A 21,529-nucleotide genomic window follows, 5' to 3' on the forward strand; every position below is an offset into this window, starting at 1 on the left:
CGGCAGAAAGGAGAGAGCTGAACTCATAACTCTTCCAGCGAAGCCAGCCAGGTGCCCCTTCCTGATACTCTGACATTAGAGAGAATCCTTTATTGACCTGGGGCTGCTGTAGCAAATTGCCACAACCTTGGCTTAAGTGAACATGAGTATGTGTGTGGGGGAGCAGATTAAGAAACGACAGAGGGATCCCTGGGTGGTGCAGCGGTTTAGTGCCTGCCTTTGGCCCAGGGCACGATCCTAGAGACCTGGGATCGAATCCCGCGTCAGGCTCCTGGTGCATGGAGCCTGCTTCTCCCTCTGCCTGTGTCTCTGCCTCTCCCTCTCTCTGTGTGACTATCATAAATAAATTAAAAAAAAAGAAACGACAGAGATTAATTTTCTCCTAGTTCAGACACCAGGAGTCTGAAATCAAATCAAAGGCTGCACTCCTTTAGGAGGCTCTAGAGGAGAATCTAGTGCCTTTCCTCTTCTACCTTCTTTTTTTAAAAATTGCAGTAAATAGCACACAATATAAATTTACCATCTTAACCTTTTTTTTTTTTTTCTTTTAAGGAAGCTCCACGATTAGCATGGAGCCCAATGCAGGGCCCAAACTCATGAACCTGAGATCAAGACCTGAGCTAGAATCAGAATAGGATGCTTAAGTGACTGAGCCACCTAGGTGCCCTCCCTTTGCCCATTTTTGAATCAGGTTATTTTGGTTTCTTTTCTGTTGGTGAGTTGTACAAGTTCTTTATATATTTGGTATATTATACCTTTATCTTATATAGAATTTGCATTCATTTTCTGTAGGTTGCCTTTCACTCTGTTGATTGTGTCCTTTGATGCATAAAAGTTTTAAGTTTGATGTAGTCCCATTTGTCTTTTTTTTTTTTAATTGCCTGTGCTTTTGGTATCATATGTAAGAAATTGCTGCCAAGTCCAACATCATGGAGGTTTTCCTTATATATCTTCTAGGGGAAACATAGAGGTTTCCTAGAAGAAACGCATAGTTTCTGGTCTTACATTTTAAGTTAATTATCGTATATAGTGTAAGACACGATTTCTTTTTCTTTTTTTTTTTATTTTTTAAATTTATTTATGATAGTCACACAGAGAGAGAGAGGGGCAGAGACACAGGCAGAGGGAGAAGCAGGCTCCATGCACCGGGAGCCCGACGTGGGATTCGATCCCGGGTCTCCAGGATCACGCCCTGGGCCAAAGGCAGGCGCTAAACCGCTGCACCACCCAGGGATCCCACGATTTCTTTTTCATGTGGATATCCCAGTACCATTCTTTGAAGAGATTGTCCTTTCTCCATTGAATGGTCTCCGCACCCTTGTCCATGATCATTTGACAAAATATGTGAAGGTTTATTTCAGGGCTCTCTATTCTGTTCTACTGATCTATATGTTTATTTTTATGCCAGTACCACATTGTTTTGATTACTTTAGCTTTGTAACATATTTGAGATCAGGACATATTAGTCTTTCAACTTTGTTCTTTTTTTTTTTTTAAAGAGTTTTATTTATGTATTCATGAGAGACACACACAGAGAGACAGAGACATAGGCAGAGGGAGAAGCAGGCTCCTCACAGGGAGCCCAATGTGGTACTTGATCCCAGGACTCCAGGATCACGACCTGAGCCAAAAGGTGGATGCTTAACCACTGAGCCACCTAGGCATGCCTTACTTTTAATTTTTAAAATTATTTTTTGTTTTTCTGATTTTATTAGCAACTGATTGCTCTTTCTCTTTCATTCTCTTTTTTTTTTTAAAGTAGGCTTCATGCCAACGCAGGGCTTAAACTCATGACCCTGAAATCAAGACCTGAGCTCAAGTAAGATACTTAATTGAGTGAGGCACCCAGGCTCCCCATGCAACTAATTTCTTTGTGTTAAGTTTGTATGCTGCAACTTTGCTGAATTCATTTATCACTTTTTAAAAAAGATTTTAGTTATTTATTCATGAGAGATACAGAGAGAGAGAGGCAGAGACATAGGCAGAGAGAGAAGCAGGCTCATTGCAGGGAGCTGGATGTGGGACTCGATCCCAAATCCCGAGATCACACCCTGAGCCAAAGGCAGATGCTCAACCATTGAGCCACCCAGGTGTCCCCATTTATTACTTCTAAAAAGTTGTGTGTGTGTATGTTTAATCTTTAGGGTTTTCTACATATAAGATCATGTAATCTGTGAACAGATAATTTTACCTTTTTTTTTTTAAGATTTATCTATATTATATATATAGAGAGAGCACAAGCAGGAGGGGCAGAGGGGAGGGAGAGAAAATTTCAAGGAGACACTGCTAGAGTGTGGAACCCAATTGGGGTTTGATCCCACGACCCTGAGATCATGACCTGAACTGAAATCAAGAGTCAGACGCTTAACCAACTGTGCCACCATGAGCCCGTTTTACTTTTTATTTTTTTAAAAAAGATTTTATTTATTCGAGAGAGAGAGAGAGAGAGAAAGAGAGAGGCAGAGACATAGGCAGAGAGAGAAGCAGGCTCCATGCAGGGAGCCCGATGAGGGACTCCATCCCGGGACTCCAGGATCACGCCCTGGGCCAAAGTCAGGCACTCAGCCGCTGAACTGCCCAGGTGTCCCTGCCTTTTAAAATTTAGATGCCTTTTATTTCTTTTCCTTGCTTACTTGTTCTGGCTAGGACTTCCAATATTATGTTAAGTAAACGTGGTGAGTGGACATTCATATTCCTGATTTTAGAGGGAAACCTTCCAGTCTTTCACCATTGAGTATGATGAGGGTTGGGGCCTTTGGTGTGTAGAATTAGCTTTCTTCTATTCCTAGTTTTTTTTTTTTTTTTTTGAGTGGTTTTTTTATCATGAAAGGGAATTGAATTTTGATGATGCTTTTCTTGCATCTGTTGAAGTGATTATGTGACTTTTGTCCTTTATTTTGTTAATTTAGTATATTATATTGATTGAGTTCCTATGTCAAACCATCCTTGCATTCCAGGAATAAATTCTGCTTGGTCTTGGTGAATGATCCTTTTAATGTATTATTATATTCAGTTTGGTAGTATTTTGTTGAGGATTGTTGTATCATTATTCATTAGAGATATTAGTGTTTCCCCTGAAAAGTCAATCAGTAAATCAGTTAAAATTACCAGCTATTTTGAGACATAATTGACAAATAAAAATTATATATATTTGAATCATACAATGTGATGTTTTCATATACATATATAATGAAATGATCACTGCAATCGAGCTAGTTAACATTTGCCTCACTGATAGGCTTACTTTGTGTGTATGTGTGTGGTAAGAACACTTTAAGGTCTACTCTCAGTGGGGTGCCTGGGTGGCTCAGTGGGTGAGTGTCTGCCTTCGGCTCAGGGCGTGATCTTGGGATCCAGGATTGAGTCCCATGTCGGGCTCCCTCCAGGGAGCCTGTTTCTCCCTCTTCCTGTATCTCTGCCTCTTTCTCTGTGTCTCTCATGGATAAATAGATAAAATCTTAAAAAAAAAAGGTCTACTCTTAGCAAATTTTGAGTATACAATACAGTATTATTTATTATATGTGCCATGCCGTACATTACATCTTCAGAACTTGTTTATCTGGGTAACTGAAACTTTGTACCCTTTGGCCAACATTTCTTTGTTTTCCCCAAACCCCAGCCCCTGGCAACCACCACTCTACTCTTTGCTTCTATGAAGTTGACTTTTTTAGATTCCACATATAAGTGATATCATGGAATATTTGTCTCTGTGTGTCCGGCTTATTTTATTTAGCATAATGTCCTCCAGATTCTTCCACGTTGTCGCAAATGATAGGATTTCCTTGTTGGCACATAATTATTCATAGTAGTTAATTATGATCCTTTGTATTTCTATGGTAGTGGTAATGTCTCCTGTTTGATTTCTTTTTTTTTTTTTTCCTGTTTGATTTCTAATTTTATTTATCTGAGTCCTCTCTCTTGTTTTCTTAGCTAATCTAGTTAAGGTTTGTCAATATTGTTTATCTTTTCAGAAAACCAACTTTTAGTTTTGTTGATCTTTCTTTTTTTAAAAAAATTATCTGAGAGAGAGAAAGTGGGGAGGGTGGGGAAGGAGCAGAGGAGAGGGACAAGCAGACTCCCTGTTGAGCTTGGAGCTCAAGCCTAGGACCCCAAGATCATGACCTGGGCTAAAAAAAGAGTCAGATGCTTAGCTGGCTGAGCCACCTAGGCGGTTTGTTGAACTAATTTTGTTCATGTATTATTTTCCTGATTTTGTTTAGTTGCTTATTGGTGTTCTCTTACAGCTCACTGAGCTTCTTTCTTTTCTTTCTTTCTTTCTTTCTTTCTTTCTTTCTTTCTTTCTTTCTTTCTTCTTTCTTTCTTTCTTTCTTTCTTTCTTTCTTTCTTTCTTTTTCTGAGCTTCTTTAAGACAATTATTTTGCATTCTCTGTCAAGTAATTCATGGCTCTACATTTCTTTAGAGTTGGTTACTGGAGCTTTATTAGTTTCCTTTGGTGGTGTTGTGTTTACCTAATTCTTCATGATCTGTGTAGCCTTAACATGGGTGTCTCAGCACTGAAGGATCAGATGCCCCTTCCAGTCTTTACAGACTCATTTTAATAACAATAGACCTTTCCCTTCCAGTTCCCTGGATTTATGGGTCTGTCTCTGGGGTTGTGTTATAGTGGGGGAGCAGCTGGATCTCATTTGTTGGGCCCATGGTGGGGTCTGCAGTTGTCAGGGCATGGATGGGTGTGGCTTCTGTTGTGATATTGGGCTGGTCCTTGGGTGGGCAAGACTGTTTCCAGGCCATGGTACCGTGGGGCTGCAGCCAAGTCATGAAATTGTCCCTATAGTCAGGTCCAAGGCCAGCAGGCCTGTTACTGGGGGCTGGATGGGCATTACCCCTCCTGGATCCCTTGGTGGAGGGGCTGGTGCCAGGGTCATGGAGAAGCAGGGTGGTGCCAAGCCCATAGCTACTGCTCTGCAGCTGGGACCACAGCTGATAGGCCTGCCACTAGCTTGTGAATCTACCTTACAGAACTGGTCATTGTGTGGGGCACTTGGGTGGTTCAGTTGGTTGAGCATCCAACTCTTGGTTTTGGCTCAGGTGATGATCTCATGGGTCATGACATGGAGCCCTGCATTGGGCTCTGCCCTCAGCGGGGAGTCTGCTTGAAGTTTCCCTCCCCCCACACCCTCTCTCTTTCTCTCTCTCTGTCTTAAGTAAATAAGTCTTTTTAAAAAATGGGCATTCTGGGTCATGGGCTCCACTAAGGTTTCACCTCCTACCAGCTCCCACAAGGGCAGTTTGGTCTCTGAATGTGAATGGCTGCCAAATACACGTCTCTGTGGGGGTGTGGATGAGGCTGTGTTCTGCATCTTTGTGTGTGTGTGTGTGTGTGTGTGTGTGTGTGTGTATGTTCTGCATCTTGCTGATGTCCCTTCTTTGTAGTTTTCTCTTCTTGTGTTTTTGTCTGGTGTTTGTATCAGTGGCCTCTTAGAATAAACTTGGAAATATTCCCTCCTCCTCCATTTTTTTTTTTTTTTTTTTTTTTTTTTTTGTGAGGGGTGTGTGGGGGGAGACTTTCTGGAGGATAGGTGTTAATTCTTTAAATGTTTGGTAGAATTGACCAGTGAAGCCATCTGGTCCTGGGCTTTTTCTTTGTTGGGAGAACTTTTTTTTAATTTTTTAGATTTTTAAATTTTTATTTTCTTAAAGATTTTATTTATTTATTCATGAGAGACATACAGAGAGGCAGAGACACAGGCAGAGGGAGAGGCAGGCTCCCTGTAGGGAGCCTGATGTAGGCCTCAATCCCAGGACCCCAGGATCATGCCCTGGGCCGAAGGCAGAGGCTCCACTACTGAGCCACCCCACTGGCACCCCTGCTGGGAGAATTTTGATTATTGATTCAATCTCCTTGTTACTCATCTTCTCAGGTTTTCTCTTTCTTCGTGAGTGATTCAGTCTTGCTCAGTTGTGTGTTTCTAGGAATTTATCCATTTCTTCTGGGTTGTCCCAGTTTGTTGGCATAGTTTGTCCAGATTGTTATAAGGATACTTGTGATGGCATTTAGTGCCCACCAGGATAATCTCCCCATCTTCTGATCCTTAACTGAATCATATCTGCAAAGACTCTTTTCCCATATAAGGTAAGCGTTAGGGGCTGAATTGTATCTCTGCAAAATTCATATGTGGAAGTCTTCAGTCTCCAATACCTCAGAATGTGACTGTGTTTGGAGATAGAGCCTTTAAAGAGGCAATTAGGTTAAAATGAGGTCATCAGAGTGGGCTCCGACCCAATCTGACTGGTGTCCTTATAAGAAGAGATTAGGAACAGATTGGCACCGAGTAAAGACAGCGTGAAGACAGAGGGGAAAGAAGAAGCCAAGGAATGGGGTCTCAGAAGTAACCAACCCTGCCAACACCTTGCTCTTGGACTTCTGGGCTCCAGAACTGTGAGAAAATAAATTCTGTCGTTTAAGTCCCCCTCTCCCCCCAGAATGTGGTACTTGGCTATGGCAGCCTGAGCAGACTATAATGCAGCAATATTTACAAGTTTCCAGGGCTTGGGACCTGGATATCTTTGGGGCCATTATCAGCCTAACACATTCACTTACCATCTTTCTACCAGAGTGGCTAACGAATGAAAGCAGGGAGTTTATGTATTGTGTTCTTCAAGCTGTGTTTATCCTCAGGGAATGTATGTCCTGGTGTGGGGAGTCAGATAATGAGCAAAGAAGTGCAATATCCTATGTCACAGGGTGACGGGTGCTCTGGAGAAAGAGCAGGCAGGGACAGGTGAGGGAGGAGGGGACAGCTTGTAATTTTAGACAGGGACACTGAGAAGGTGACATTGGAGTCACTGAAGGAGGCAAGGGAGCCAAGCCCGTTGATAGCAGAGGGAAGAATGCTCTGGGCAGGGAAATCAGCAAACCTTGAGGCCCGCGGTGGGGTGGCCTGCTCCCTGCAAGGATAAGGCATTCAGTGCAGGGCCTGGCAGAGGGCAGGTAGCAGGAGATGTGGTCAGAACAGCTGGTACGACTCAGGTAGGGGCTTCCAGGCCATCAAAAGGCCTCTCTGGGGCACCCGGGTGGCTCAGTGGTTGAGCATCTGCCTTTGGCTCAGGTCGTGATCCCAGGTTCTGGGATCAAGTCCCGCATCAGGCTCCTTGAAAGGAACCTGCTTCTCCTTCTGCCTGTGTCTCTGCCTCTCTCTGTGTGTCTCTCATGAATAAATAAATAAAATGTTTTTAAAAATTAAAAAGGGCCTCTCTGGCTTTGGCCCTGAGGTAGATGGGAGCAGTGGTGGGGTTTTGAGCAGGTGCATGACTTGACTTAGGTTTTATTTTTATTTATTTTTTTAAAAGATTTTATTTATTTATTTATGAGAGACAGATTGAGGCAGAGACGTAGGCAGAGACAGAAACAGGCTCCTCGCAGGGAGCCCAATGCAGGACTTGATCCCAGGCAGTCCTCTGAGATCACAAACTGAACCAAAGGCAGACACTCAACCACTGAGCCACTCAGGTGTCCCGCTTGACTTAGATTTTATTTTTTATTTTTTTTATTAAAGATTTTATTTATTTATTCATGAGAGACACAAAGGGAGAGGCAGAGACATAGGGAGAAGCAGGCTTCATGCAGGCAGGGAGCCTGACACAGGACTTGATCCCCAGACTCCAGGATCACACCCTGGGCTGAAGGTGGCGCTAAACCGCTGAGCCACCCAGGCTGCCCCTTGACTTAGCTTTTAAAAGGATTATTTTGGCTACTGTGTGGTGAGGAGGCTAAAGGGGAACCTGGGGGCTAATTGGGGAGCTCAGTGAAGAAGCTATGTTGGGTAATTGGGCAAGAGCTCCTCGCGGACCAAGGTACCCAGCCCTGGAGGTTGTGAGAAGCGGCTGGACTCTGGGTGTCTCCTGGAGGTAGTGCTGTGGGCTTTGCTGGGGAATCCTCACATGGCTCTGAAGCTACTGGCCTGACTCCCAGAGAGCCACCAGAGCTGCTGCCCACCGAGACAGGCAAGGCGGGAAGGGAGTGGGTTTTGGAAGGAGGGAGGACCATGCTACATGGGGATGTCCATGAGACTTTCAGGGGGAAGTGGTAAAGTTGGATGTGTTTGCGCTCAGTGGTTGAGCATCTGCCTTCAGCTCAGGGTGTGATCCCGGGGTCCTGGGATCGAATCCCACATCGAGCTCCCTGCATGGAGCCTGCCTCTCCCTCTGCCTGTGTCTCTGCCTCTCTTTCCGTGTCTCTCATGAATAAATAAATAAAATCTTAAGAAAAAAAAGTTGAGTGTGTTGGTCCAGAGCTCCAGAGAGAGTTCTACACTGAAGGTGTCCATTTGGGAGTCGCCGAGGCAGAGGTGGCATCTAAAGCCAAGAACTATGAGCAACCAGAACAGGGAGGCCCCAGGGCTGACTGCTGGCACTGGCAACTTTCAGAGGCAGGAGTGCGGAGAGGGGTCCAGTGAGGGATACTTTGGTTAAATGAATGAATGAGAGTCTCCTTTGTCACTACCCTTGGGCAAGCTGTGTCACCCCTCATGGACTGTCACAGCGGGGTCCCCTTGTGGGTCTCCATGAACCTGCCCCTCCCCCCTTTCTCCTCTTGATCCCCTACCTCTGGGTGCTCCATCTGTCCCGACCCTCCTCCCCGTTCTTCCTGGTACATTGCTTTTTTTTTTGGTACATTGCTTTTTGCCATCTATCTGGGATAGCCTCCCAGAGTGTCACCCCACCTGATTCTCTTTCCATCTCAGCTGCTCCTGGCACTGAGAGGGTTCTTGTGGGCAAACACACAGATACCCACACTCCTGGCAAACAGCTCCCTCACCACCCTTCTGTCCTGGGGGGTATGCCTCCAGCCGTGGGGTCGGCTCTCAGGAGGACGGGTGCAGGCATGAGACCATGTGGGGCCCTGGAAGTGGAATTGGTGGTTTGGGGAGAGGATTCCAGAATCTGGCACCCAGGGAGAGGTCTAAAGGGGAGTTGTGGGCTCCAGGTGGGCGTGTGCCCAGGCCCCGTGGATTTCTGGCCCCACAGAGTGGGGAATGGTCCTGGGGATGGAGGTCTCTGGGGCTCCCAGTGCCACCTGTAGAATCTCATTTGTTATATTTTATCAAGAAGTGAAGCTGTGCTGTGTGGGTGAATGGTTCTTCCTTTGGGGGTAGGGGATGTTTCCGAGGGAAGCACGCCTTCTGCTTTTCTTAGATGGGCCTGTCTCTCCCCTCTCTGAATGGCTGTTCAACAAGGCCAAGGGTTTGGTCTGGACAGAAGGGTCATTTTGCTTCCTCCACCGCTTCAGCTCTACCCTCAGCATCTGGAGGCCACCCCCAGGCCTGGGGAAGGTGTGGCTGGGTGGGTGAGCCCCCTCCTCCAGGGAGATCCCCATGGGTGGTTGTGGGTAGGGGGCTGGTTGGCCCCAGCTTCCCCTGCAGAAGGGCTTTCATTGTTGAGGAGTGAACAAAACTTGAAGAAGGTTGATATACCCGGGAGCGAGCCAAACCAGAATCAGGAGCGGCAGGTGATTTTGGTAAGTAGCTGCCCCTAAATGTACCTTGAAGAGTGCAAGTTCCTGTTTCTGCCCTGGGGCGGATGGGAGAGTATAAAGGAGGTCACGACACAGTTTCCTTCAAAAGGTTTTCATTTATTAGTCTTTTCTCAAGCCATTGATTCTCTGTTCATGTTCAAAAGAAAAAAAAGTGTGTGTTTCATCCAGAGTTACACCAAAGTGATGAAGCTGAGTTTTCTACTGGGGAATATAGCTCCCCAGATCAGAAAAAAAATTTTTTTTCTTTTCAATTAATCACGAAAACAAAACCAAGAGAACATCCACAATCCAAAATAATCCCCAAATATCCAGGACAAAAAATAAAATATTTATTGATCTATCACAGCGAGACACAAAGAGATGGGCGGGGCAGGGGTGGGAGATGCTCTGAAGTTCAGTGGTTCCAGGGAGGGATGGGGGATACAGTACTGCATGGGGGGGACCCAGGTTGGGGAGGAGATTCCTGCCACCCCAGCTAGCATAGCTCCTCACACCCTGGGTGCTCAGGCCCCATCGTAGGGGTGTGTGGGGGGGGTTGGAGGCAGGGTACAGGCCGCCAGGACAGGGTAACCAGGTTGATGGTAGGGGGCACCCAGCCAGCTAGTGGTGCTGGGTGGTCAACTGGGGACAAGGAGGGATGGACGGATGGACAGATGGATGGATGAATTCCACAAGAGCAAGAGGGCTGTTCCCAATGGGGGTCTTCCAATCCGAAGGTGTCCCCAGAAGTGGGGAAGAGGTGGCGGGCAAGGGGGCTCAGAGATGGTATGACCGAATCCAGCTTGAGGCTTTTGGTGCTTAGGTACCAACTGGACCGCAGCCAGGGTTGGGGGATGGGTTCTGGTGGGCAGGGGGAGATGGGACTGCCCAGGGAGTGTCCGCACCATCTTCAGAGGAGCCCCAGGGAGGGGGTTCCCGGGGCTGCCCTTCCCTCCTCCCTCCCCCAGGAAGATGAGAGCACCAGCACGTAGCACCAAGTTCCCCTGGAGATGGAGAGTGTGTGGAGGGGGAGCTCCTGGGTGGGAAGGGGGTGGGGGCAGGTGGCTAAGCCCACCTACCCCCCGGCCTCTGAAGTAGGGGGTTTCCTGGGGCCCACTTGGCCACCACTCTTGTTTCCTTGCTTTGTGGATTTCCAAGGCCACCCAGCCTGGCCTGTCCCTCCCGGGGTGGGGACTGGGGGGGGGGGGGCGCGTAGGGGTAGGGATCACAAGGGGTTTACATTCTCCACCAAGCAGTAGCACCAACGTTGATGAGGTCGTGAGTCAGGGGTCCTGGGAAGCTCACTTTCTCTTCCGGCCACAGGATTTCCCCAGGCAGGCCCCACCTGGCCAGGAGGAGGCACACATGACCGTCGGACCCCTCCGGGGTACTGCCCAAGCCCCTGTCCACATAGTCTCATACCCCCATCACCACAATGGAGAACAGAGGCTCCAAAGCCATGAGAGGTCTGGCCACAGCCTCCCGCCAAACTCTGAGCCACTTGCCTTAACTCCTACTTGGCAGGTGGGAGGGAGCTGGGCCTGCAGGATGGTGGTCTAATCAACGCTCAGAGAGGGGAAGGGGCCTGACCTGGACAATGTCTGTATATTCTGAGCACACTGTGTTTGGGAAGCCTTCAGCAAGCAGCTCTGAACACACTAACTGGCCTCGTTTTAAGCCATCAAGGCACCCCTGTCTGGAAGGAGGGCCTGGTGTAGTTTCTACCTCTGCTGGAGCTCAACGTGGCTCCATACCGCCACCTGGTGGCAGCGAGCAGCCGAGTGGGGCAGGAGGACAGGCTTTTCTGTGAAACTCATCTAGGCCTGGATGTTTGGAAAGCAGTGGCATCTATCAGGCCCGGGGCATCAGGTGGTGCCTGATTGAGATCTGGGTACCCCGGACAGGGTCAGGCTGGTCTTGCCTCTGCCTCTCCCTGTCCTGGCCCCAGCTGCCCCCTCTGTGTGGTGGGAAGCAGGTGGGGACAGGCTGAGTAGACACAGGAACGGGCCTGTGTTCTTCGGGTCTCCTTTGGGCACTGTTGGGAGGGGCCTTGGGAAGCGGTGACCATTAGCTGCCCCCCACATTCCCAGAGGGACGTCTGCATCTTTGAGCAGGTGGTGCACCTTGGGTCCCCCATCCATCCCTCAGATTCCCTGACTCTAGGGTCTGTTGTCCTGTTTATCCTCTCTCTCCTCTGTTCCTCTGAGCTCCTCCCTTCTCTTTCTCTTGGCTCCTCCTGGTGGGGCTGGGGGTGTGGGTGGGCAGCAGCGAGGGAGGAACTGCCCAGCCTGGCCTGGGGCGAGCCTGGAGGGTCCCAGGCCCATTCTTAGCTCTGAGTGTCTGGGTCCGAGCTAGATGCAGGGATGGGAGTGACGAGTCCAGCTCCCTGCAACCTCCCCACTCCCTCCCTGCCTTGTCTAGCCCAAACCCGCTGTCCCCCTCCCAGGCTGATGGACCCCAGTCCTCTGCCTCTCCCCCGCCCTACCCTCTCCCAGGGGTGGAATCTCTACTCACCTTGGTATCCCAGGGCTCCCAGGGCCCCTCCATAGGGCTTGGGAGGTTTACCTGTGGAGGGAAGGGTGAGAGTTGGGGATGGGGGCAGGCTTTGCCGCCTTGCCCAGAACCCCTGCCATGAACCAGGCCTCTGGTCTGTCGCAGAAGATTCTGAAGACCTTCCTGCCCCTCCCGCCTGGGCTTCGGGTCTCCCCCCAGCCTGACCCCTGCTGTACTCCCTACAGAGGGTCTCCTGCCTGTGGAAGGCTGAGCAGCTAGGAGGGTGCCCCCTGGCCATGCAGACCGCCCCAACCTAACATGCCCTGGGCTCTGACCTCCCTGACCACTTGCTTGAACGGATTTTATTCTCCCCTTACATGTGGTCATCAGGCTCTCCAGTTACCCCAGACACCAGCGCTGGCCCAGGGCTCTCCATCTCCTGGTGTCCCGTTCCATGCCAAGCTGGGAGCTCCAGGAAAGGGGTCCTTGCCCTCATCCCTACACCCCATGGCTGAATTTTCTTGGCATTGGAGGGCCAGCCCAGGGCCGTGGCCACAGTCACCACTGCCACGGTAGCACCCTACCCCCACTCCATGAAAGTAGCTCAGGGCCCCAACTCACCACCAATTCCCAGGCCCCCGGCTCCACCACCTGCAGGACAGGGAGAGGGGCCATGAGTGAGTCCACTTCTGGGGAGCCCGCCAAACCCCACCCTGGGCAGCCAAGTTCTGGGCCTGGGTGTTGGGAGCCCTGGACTCTGCCTCACTCATCGTGTGACCTTGGGCAAGTCCCTGGCACTGCCTGAGCCTCAGTCTGCCTCATGTGGAACATGGTGCTTTGGACAAGCTGATGCTCCCAGGCCTTGCAAGGGAGGGAGAGGAGAATGAGGGAGGCCCAGCTTCGTGTAGGGAGGTCATAGGTCTGCCCTGGGTCCTGGCTCTGCCCTTCCAAGCAGATTAAGCAGCAGAGATGGCAGGATGGGGCTAGAGGGCTAGGTGGGGGGGCCGAGGGACAGGGAGCCTGGGTGTACCTGGGTAAATAGGAGACAGTCCGAAGCCAGGTCTTGCTGCAACTCCTGTGGGAGGGGTGCAGGGTTGGCGTGGGGCAAGCCCTGCCGCAGCCTCATCACCTACTGCCTCTACCCCCGGGACCACCTCACCTCCTCCCTGCTGTGCACCCCTCGCTGGCAAGAGTAGCTTTCCTTACAAACCTCGTCTCCACCTGGCATCCCTGCAGGGGGCCTCATACCCCCAGCCCGTCGGCCTGGTCTGTTGCCCATGGTGTACCCCCTGGCCCTGAGGCCTGCCACTTTGCCCAGGATGTTCCCTTTCTTGGACTGTCCCTTGCACTCTCTCTCTCATGTCTGTGTGCTAGATGCAGCTCCAGGAATTCCCCTGGCTGGCCAGAGAGGCCTCGTCTAGACCTAAGCGGAGCTGGGCATCTCACAGAGACATGGTCCCTACCTCCAACTTGGAATGGCCTGGTGGCTCCCAGGACACCACCAAGGCCAGTGGCACCTGAGAAGAGGGTGGGCAGGGGTTAGGACGAGGCACAGCTGAAGGGGCCCTGAGCAGCCCCTCTGGGTTCTGGGGCCAGGGGTACCTTGGGCAGGCCTTCAAGGGCAATGGGAGCCAGGTGGAGGTCTGAGCTGGGCCGGGGATGGGGCAAGGTGGTGGGGGCAGAAGCAGCCTGACATCTGGGCAGCAGGAGGGCAGGAAGGAGTGACTCACCATATTTGGCTGCTTTAGCAGCTGCAGCTGGGGACACACCTGGGGAGATGTAGGGCACAAGAGTCAGGCGTAGCACCCCACAGGCCTGTCCCCTCCTGGCCTGCCCACCTGCTCATTACCTGCCACCATCCTCTGGCCACCCTCCCTCATCCATCCAGCTTCCCAAAAGTCTTTAGGAAGCTCTTCCTGCCTGTCCAGTCTGGAGCACACAGGATGAGACTCAGGACGGTATAGGTAGGGGGACACAGGGATGACCCACGAAGGAGTGACATGTCAACATGAGCCCCCCCAACCTGCGCCCTCAGTGGCTGAGAATTTGGGGGGAAAAATTTCCCTTCCAACTTTCCTTTTCCTCTTTGGGCAATGGGCACAACCATCCTCATCCTGATGAATTCTCACTTAAGGTGGGCGGGGAGGCTGACAGAGGAGAGTGAGAGGAGGGGGCCCTAGCTTGCGTTTGCAGAAGGTCCTCCAAATGCTGCAGGCCAGCTTGGGGCTGGTGTGGCAGGTTGGGAAGGAAAGTCAGTCTCTCTCTCTCTCTCTCTCATACACACATGCCCCCTTTACCCTCTGATTCCGGAGCAGACCCTCACCTCCGAAGCCCCCAACCCCTGGGATGGCTCCCCCGGCTCCGAGCCCCCCGGCTCCCAGGGCTCCGGCTCCCCCGAGGCCTGTGGAGAAGCTGTGTGTTAAACTCCTGCTGGTGGGAATGGCAGGTCTATCTGCAGATGGTGGGGTTCTCATCGCAGGACCCTGGTAGAGCCTGAGCTCCCAGGGCCTCGCAGGGTGTAGTGGTGCCAGGGTGTGGGCTGGGCCCCAGGGAGACTGCTCCTCAGGGCCCCGTGCATGGTCAGAGGCCTCCCCACACCAAGCCCCAGGGGCCAGCCAGTGCTCACCAAATTGGGCAGCTTTGGCAGCAGCTTTGGCAGCAGCAGCTGAGGCCGCAGGTCCGGCTCCTGGGGACACAGAAGGAATCAGGGGGAGGGACTCTCCACTGGCCAGTCTTCCTCCCTGCCCAACCTGTCCTGGGCTTCTGACTCACCTGCCACACCACCTGGGACACCTGCTCCACCAAGAGCCCCGACCCCTCCTGCTCCTGTGGAGAGAAGGTAAGAGTCAGTACCCCAATTTTTTCAGGGATGCTAGCTAAGCAGACATGTGGACAAAGCCATGTGACCCAGCGGAAGGAGCACTCGGCCAGGCACCTGGGTCTGAGACCTGGCTCTGTCCTGACCAATGGGGCAAGTCTTGAGTCTTGGCCTGCCCATTTCTTCTCCTTCCCAGGCAGCTAGCACTGAGAGCCACCAGTGCCTTCAGTGGTGGCTACGAGCTGCCGGGGGTAGAAGAGCACTGTCAGGTTCTGACAGCCCCGTGTTCAAATTCTGCTTTCTCCACTCATTATAGCTGTCGCCTCTTGGAGTCCCAGAGCTCCATCTCCCTAACAGGGGTGATGATCCGTACCCTGCTTCCACTATCAGTGTTTGGGAGGGTGAAGGGACACACTCCTGTGCACGAACTCTGAGTTCTGAACCACTACTCGGTGCGGAGCTGCTGGGTATGGCCACAGTTCACACGTCACCCTTCTCTGTGCTTCGAATGTTGTAACCTGCTTATTATTCATCACAGCAGGGAAGGGAGGGACCACTGTCACCCCCATTTTGCAGATGAGAATATTGAAGCACAGCAGAGGTGTCCTCAAGTTTCCACAGCAAGACCTGGCTCGGGAGCCAGCGCCCTCAACTGCTTTGTTTCCCGGGCAACATCTGTTAGACTCAGGCGGCCGGCAGCCGGCCAGACACAGAAGAGGGGCCTGTGGGTCACCAGGCCCGCGGGGGGTGGGGGACGGAGGAAGCCGGGATTTTCCGCGGTGGAAACTGGCCCCAAGTGGACGGGCCAGGGCTGGTTGGCGGCTCCCTGGCAGGGGCCCTGGTCCGGCTCCTAGGAGGCCAGGAATGTGGGGGCCACAGACAGTGTGGGGCTGCCAGGTGGGGCTGCCAGGGCACCACGCGGAGGGACAGACAGGCCTGCCACGTCCTCCAGGCTCGTGGCAGGCGCAGTCATGCTGACAGCAAGGCGGGCGGGAGGCTGGGGGCCTGGACGAGGTGTTCCGGCACTGCTGGCAAGGAGGAAGGAGCTGCCCTGCAGATGGCAGGCCTGGCCCCTGGCCTTGGGTCCCACGCAACTGTCAGGGCCAGAAGGGCCTTAGGGACTACAGTCCTCATCAGGGAACTGCCACCAGTGGGGCTGGAAATGTGAGGGACGTTTTGAGTCATCCTGGAGCTGGAGGCACGATAGGCATTCAGCAGGCCGGAGCCAGGCCTGCTAAACCATCATTAATGTGCCCTAGAAACTGCCTTTTTCCATCCTGACCCTCCCAGCCCGTGCTGCAGGCTCTCGGCACTGGGCCCCGGCGCATGGATGGGAGATGGGTGACCAGGTGTTATCAGGGCTTGGGACCGGAGTGGGCGGTGTGTGGGGTCCACTCACCATATTTGGCTGCTTTTGCTGCAGCCAGGGTTCCAGGTACTGGGGAAGAGAGAAAAAGGAGAAGGGGGCTGGTCAGCAGCTGAGCTCTGTGCCCAGGAGTTCTGCCTCCTCCAGGGAGCCCTCCCTGACTTCCTCAGCCTTCACTGGTCCTCTCAAAGCTCTGAAACCATGGCTTTCCAGCTGGCACTCACTGCGCCTCTGCTCTGGGCACAGAGTTCCAGGATCTAACCGTGCTGCTGCCAATTGGGTCTGGGGCTGCATGAAGGCTGAGCTGCACCTCCTTCCAACTGCCCCCCCATCTCCTCGTGCACAGTGTGGTCCTGGGGGCCTGTGGGTCCTAGTGGCCCTTTTGTCATCGTGCACTGACAAGGGGAGTGCACTGGCCCACTCAGGTCTGCTGACCTCAGCAGCCTCCACCCTCCTTTCCTGGGAGTGGGCTACTCAGTTTGGAACTCTGTTTCTCCTCTCCTGAGCAGGCAGGTACTCTGAAATCTAGCAGCCTGGGGCTCCCTTTGCCTGGCCTGCCCCCCCATCTGTTACCCCAGTCATCTCTGACTGCTTGGGGGCTCACTGCGAGCTCCTGAGTAAGGCTGCTGGGGATGTGCCGGCAGGAAAAGAGGTCTCCCTCCTCTGAGCTAGGGGGCAGTTTCTGCCCAGGCCCTAGAGGTCGCCTCACCTGCACCTGCCCCAAAGCCAGGAACGCCAGCACCAACTCCAAAGCCAGGAATGCCAGCACCAACTCCAAAGCCAGGAACGCCAGCACCGACTCCAAATCCAGGGACGCCAGCAGGAAGCCCAGCTGCAGCCCCTGGGGAAGGTGGGCAGTGGTGGGGCGGCGGCGGGCAGGGAGCATGCACCCACAAGGGTGCCCTGCCCAGGGAGCTGAGTCAGGCCCAAGGGCAGGGGGCCCAAACCCACGCAGGGGCCTTCTCCCGTTACACCTGCCCTCTCTATACAGCCATCAAGAATGATCTTCCTAAGTCTCCCACGGACCGTCAAGTCCAGACCCTCCCAGGCTGGCACTCAGGGCTGCACAGGGACCATGGACACCATCCTCCTTCATGCCCAGTCTGTGCTGCCGACCCCCCTGGCAGCCGCTCTGGGATCTAATGAGGCTGCATAGCATGGCGGTGGGGGTGCAGCTCAGGGTCCCTCTGGGCCAGCTCTGGGCTCACGGGCCGAGGAGAAATGGGTGGCAGGGCACTCACGGTACTGTGCTTTGGCGGCCGCTTTAGCAGCGGCTTTGGCAGCAGCTGGGGTCCCCACTCCTGCAGGGAGAGGGAGGGGGTTCAGGGACAGCACCCAGGGAGGACTCAGAGGCCCCTGAGGCCCACTTACACGGGCAGCTCACCTGTAACACCACCGGGGCCGATGCCAATGCCGGGACCAATGCCGGGACCGACACCGGGACCGATGCCGGGACCAACACCAGGACCGACACCTGGACCCACGCCGACACCGGGACCTAACCCTGCAAGAGCGAGAAGAGCTCATTGTTAGCCCAGTCTTGACCAAGGACAGAAGCTGATGGGAAGAGCAGAGGGCTGGGAGTCAAGAGCCTTGGGATCATGTCCCAGCCTGGACACAGACTTGCTGTGTGATGTTGGACAAGTTACTTTCCCTCGATGAGGCTCAGCTTCCTCATCCCTACAATGAAGCATGTGTAGGGCCCTTTTTTAAAAATATTTTTAAGATTTTATTTATTTATTCATGAGAGACACAGAGACAGAGAGAGAGGCAGAGACACAGGCAGAGGGAGAAGCAGGCTCCCTGCGGGGAACCCAATGAGGAACTCGATCCCAGAACCCTGGGATCATGCCCTGAGCCGAAGGCAAATGCTCAACTGCTGAGCCACCCAGGTGCCCCAGGATCAGGAGCTCTTAACTTTTGGAAGACAAGGAGCCCCTTTGAGGCTTCTGAGGGTGACAGAGGCAGCTGTACTGTAAAGGGAGCTTGGCAAGACAAGGAGACCTGGGCTCAAAGCTCAGCTCAGTGGCCGTTGAGCTCAGCAAATGTGGGCATGTTACTCAAGCTCTTAGAATCTCAGTTTCCACATCTGTAAAATGGGAATAATAATACCAACTCCATAAAGTTGGTGTAAGGATTACCCCCACAAATAGTGGCTTGGCAAAAAGGGGTCATTTGCCATATGCGAGTTTGGGAGTCAGCAGACCTGAAGTCAAGATGTTCTCTGGCCTAGACAGTAAATTTTGTGATCTGAACCTTGATGTCTGAGAGTCCCTAAGGCCAAGGCAGAGGGGACCCCTCCTCCCACCACTGGCCCAGAGCCTGGTGTACAGTTGGAATCTAAATGGGGCTGCTGTGGTTTGCCATGTTCAGGAAGGTGTGAATGCCTGGGCCTGCCAGGGGGGACTTCAGATGTAGCAAGAGACAGACAGCTTCATCAGGGTGCAAGAAGTAGTACTGTAGCTCTCAGAGCAGAGGAGTCCGGTGAGCCCAGCTGTAGTCCAGAGGGGGGACAGGCCCCGGCTTGGGCTGGGCTGGATTTGGAGGCAACAAGGGCTTTGGGAAGGCTGAAGAGCCAGGTCTGGAGGGCTCACCAAGGGCCATTCTCACTTTGCTGTCCTGATCAGAACTTTACCTACACCTCTAAATGTGGTTGGATAGGCCGAAGGTGGTGAGAAAGCCCAGAATGTGACAGCTCCAGGGGGCTTGCCTTCCAAGGGTCACTGAGGCCCCAGAGCAAGGAATGTGAGGGAACAGTTCTCCAGGATGGGGGCTGGGAGCAGGATGAGGGGCTGGGGGATGCTTACCAAATTGGGCAGCTTTGGCAGCGGCTTTGGCAGCTGCAGCAGCTGGGGTCCCTGCTCCTGGAGAGGTAAAGGGTAGGGTCAGGGGGCAGTCCCCAACACCCCTCTCCACATCTCCTCCACCCCCACTGTCCCCTATTCTGGGAAGACCACCTGACCCTCCCCATGCTGCCTCCTCAACCTGCAGACAGAGGAGTACACAGGGCCAGCGTGGCTCCCAGGCCCGCTGGGAGGATGGCCCACTAGCCCAGCTGGGCACGTCCCTTCTTGAGCTCTGTGACTGTGAGGTTCTAGCTCTGGCTACGGCAGAGGGGAGCCCAGAGCCGATGCGCAGAAGCACAGACCCTCTCCCAAGCCTCTAGAAGTCTCTTGTAGCTTTCTGCTGAAGGTGGTGTTAATTAAAAAAAAAAAAAATCTAACAGTGCTTGTATCCCAAACTGGAGGAAACAGCTCGTTTTTTGAGGAGGAAACACAAAAGGAAAAATTTTCTCCCATAAAGTAGGCATGCAGAGAAGGAATCTGGTGGGGAAGAACAGCCAAGGAAGTCTCTAACTTAATCTCCTTGTAATTTCATTTCTTCTCTTTGGCCTGTGACTGCTGGGGGAGGATGAACCCAGGAGAGCCATAGGGGGGCACAGGCCCTCCCCCTGATCAGGAATCAGAGAGGCCACTGGAGTAAAAGAGGCCCCTCAGCCCTGGCAGAGCAGAGCTCCGCTGCCTATCCCGGTGGTGGCTGACTTCCCGAGCCTCCCCTGCAAGCTAGGATCCCATGGGGGGATGGGGGTCTTCCTTCCAAATCAGGGAAATTTGCTCTCCCTCCTCCCCATCTCTGGGCTCCATAAAAGTCTTGCCAATCCGCAAAATGATGCCCTTGACCTGGTCAGCTCCAGGGCTCTGCGAGACAAACCAAACCCATCTCTGGGTTAGGGACACAGCTCACCTGGCACCCCTCCTGTGCCCGGCACACCTGCTACTCCATCTCCGACTCCTGGCACCAGTCCCCCTAATGCTCCTACTCCTCCAGCACCTGGAGGAGTGAAGAGTGTCAGGCTCTGTCCCTCGAATCACCCAGTTCTTAGGAGAGCGAAGGGTCAGGGTGGCGTAGGGAGCAGAATGGCTGCGTGGGCACCTCCGACTTGCTGGTTTGGGGTCGAGGTAGTGAGCAGGGTCCCAATAATTGTAGTGGTGGGTAATTGAAGAGGGTGGAAGAGTTCAGAATGGCTTTGGAAGATGGGGCTAGAGACTCCCCGCCCCCACCTTGACCTGGGCCATTGAGCCCCAGAGGCCTGAGCATGAGGTGGCTCTGCCCTTGTGCTGGAGAAGCGCTCTGAGCTTGGAGCCTGGGTGCCACGGGACAGCAGGGCTTGGGAGGAGGGGAGGGTGCTAGCCTTGGCGTGGGGACAGGCACGGCTGGGCACTTACCGTACTTGGCTGCCTTGGCTGCGGCTGCTGCCTGAGCGGCTGCTGCTGCCTGGGCTGCAGCTGTGGGGAGGGAGAGAGCCCCTCAGGAACCCCACTGGATCTGGAGGGAGGCGCTGTGCCTACCGCACACTTACCCGAAAGTGCTGGAACCCCTCTCTGCACCCCACCCCCAGCTCCCTGAGCACTCTGAAGCCCAGTCTATACTCCCCTGCACCTCCCCTCTCCAGAGCCCTACAATAGAGAATCCTTTTCCTCGGTTCCCCACATGGAACTCAGGCTCACGGGAAAGGGGGGCTCCAGGAACACCTCCAGCTCCGATACCGTAACCAGGAAAGCCCCCAGCACCAACTCCCACTCCGTAAGTGGGAATGCCTCCAACTCCCACTCCAGCTCTGGCCCCTGTAGAGGGAAGAGAATCAGGTGGAAAAGCGTCACAGTAAGAGAGGCTGAGAAGAGCTCGGGGTTGGGGGGATGCTGGTCAACTTGGAAAGAGGACACAAGCCTCCCCCAAGTCTGGTCCACGAAGGGCCAGAAACCATAAAATGGCCCCAGACCAGCCTCCTCCAGGGAGCCTTTATGGACACCCCCCATCCCTCCGTGTTCTCCAATCCCTTTCTTCTCTGAGCACTTGGGGAAGGGCCTCGTTGTTGGCTATGGAGAGACTATGGGCAGGACCATATCCCCAGCCAGGCTTGGGCTCCTCTGACAGGGCCCTGGCCAGGGCCAGGGACACTGTCTCCATTGGGAATGCCATACTGGGACTCTCCCATCACTCAGCCCCATGGCCTCATGGTAGGAGACATTTTCCTGGGGCCCAACAATTCCAAGTCCCAGCTCTGCCAATGACTTGCTGTGTGACCCTGGGCAAATTACTCCCCTTCTCTGGCCAGAACCAGGTGGGGCAGAGCTATCAGCACAGCACTGACCGTATTTGGCTGCTTTGGCGGCTGCTTTAGCGGCTGCAGCTGGTGACACAGCTCCTGGAGATACCAAGGGGAACACAGATGACACAACGGTCTACCTATCTATTTACCCATACATCTCCCCTTCTACTCCCTGTCTTCTTAACCACCCATTTATCCACCCATTAATCTACCCATATGTCTGTCCATTTGTTTGTCTATCCTTGGGCTTCCATCCACCCCCTCAA

At 53.1% G+C, this 21,529-nt stretch overlaps 1 protein-coding gene across 5 annotated transcripts in view; it reads right to left on the reverse strand.

Moving 5' to 3' along the window:
• Positions 1-9,572: 9,572 nt before the first annotated feature.
• Positions 9,573-21,529, reverse strand: part of ELN (elastin) — a 31,904-nt gene continuing 19,947 nt past the window's right edge. For 4 of the 5 annotated variants that reach the window (XM_038539089.1, XM_038539090.1, XM_038539088.1 and 1 more), the window contains 17 exons: positions 21,306-21,359; positions 20,662-20,778; positions 20,380-20,439; positions 19,898-19,984; positions 18,961-19,017; positions 17,538-17,657; positions 17,395-17,454; positions 16,863-16,994; positions 16,187-16,225; positions 14,742-14,795; positions 14,596-14,655; positions 14,293-14,370; positions 13,700-13,738; positions 13,000-13,044; positions 12,591-12,620; positions 11,991-12,041; positions 9,573-10,821 (listed from right to left, as the gene is read on the reverse strand). In XM_038539089.1, coding sequence (XP_038395017.1) covers positions 10,778-10,821; positions 11,991-12,041; positions 12,591-12,620; positions 13,000-13,044; positions 13,700-13,738; positions 14,293-14,370; positions 14,596-14,655; positions 14,742-14,795; positions 16,187-16,225; positions 16,863-16,994; positions 17,395-17,454; positions 17,538-17,657; positions 18,961-19,017; positions 19,898-19,984; positions 20,380-20,439; positions 20,662-20,778; positions 21,306-21,359 — 1,127 coding nt within the window. In that variant the 3' untranslated portion in view covers positions 9,573-10,777. The remainder of the gene's footprint in view (positions 10,822-11,990; positions 12,042-12,590; positions 12,621-12,999; positions 13,045-13,699; positions 13,739-14,292; positions 14,371-14,595; positions 14,656-14,741; positions 14,796-16,186; positions 16,226-16,862; positions 16,995-17,394; positions 17,455-17,537; positions 17,658-18,960; positions 19,018-19,897; positions 19,985-20,379; positions 20,440-20,661; positions 20,779-21,305; positions 21,360-21,529) is intronic. The other variant, XM_038539091.1, reaches the window with a different exon arrangement.

This window comes from Canis lupus, chromosome 6, assembly GCF_011100685.1.
Source record: "Canis lupus familiaris isolate Mischka breed German Shepherd chromosome 6, alternate assembly UU_Cfam_GSD_1.0, whole genome shotgun sequence".
Taxonomy (NCBI): domain Eukaryota; kingdom Metazoa; phylum Chordata; class Mammalia; order Carnivora; family Canidae; genus Canis; species Canis lupus.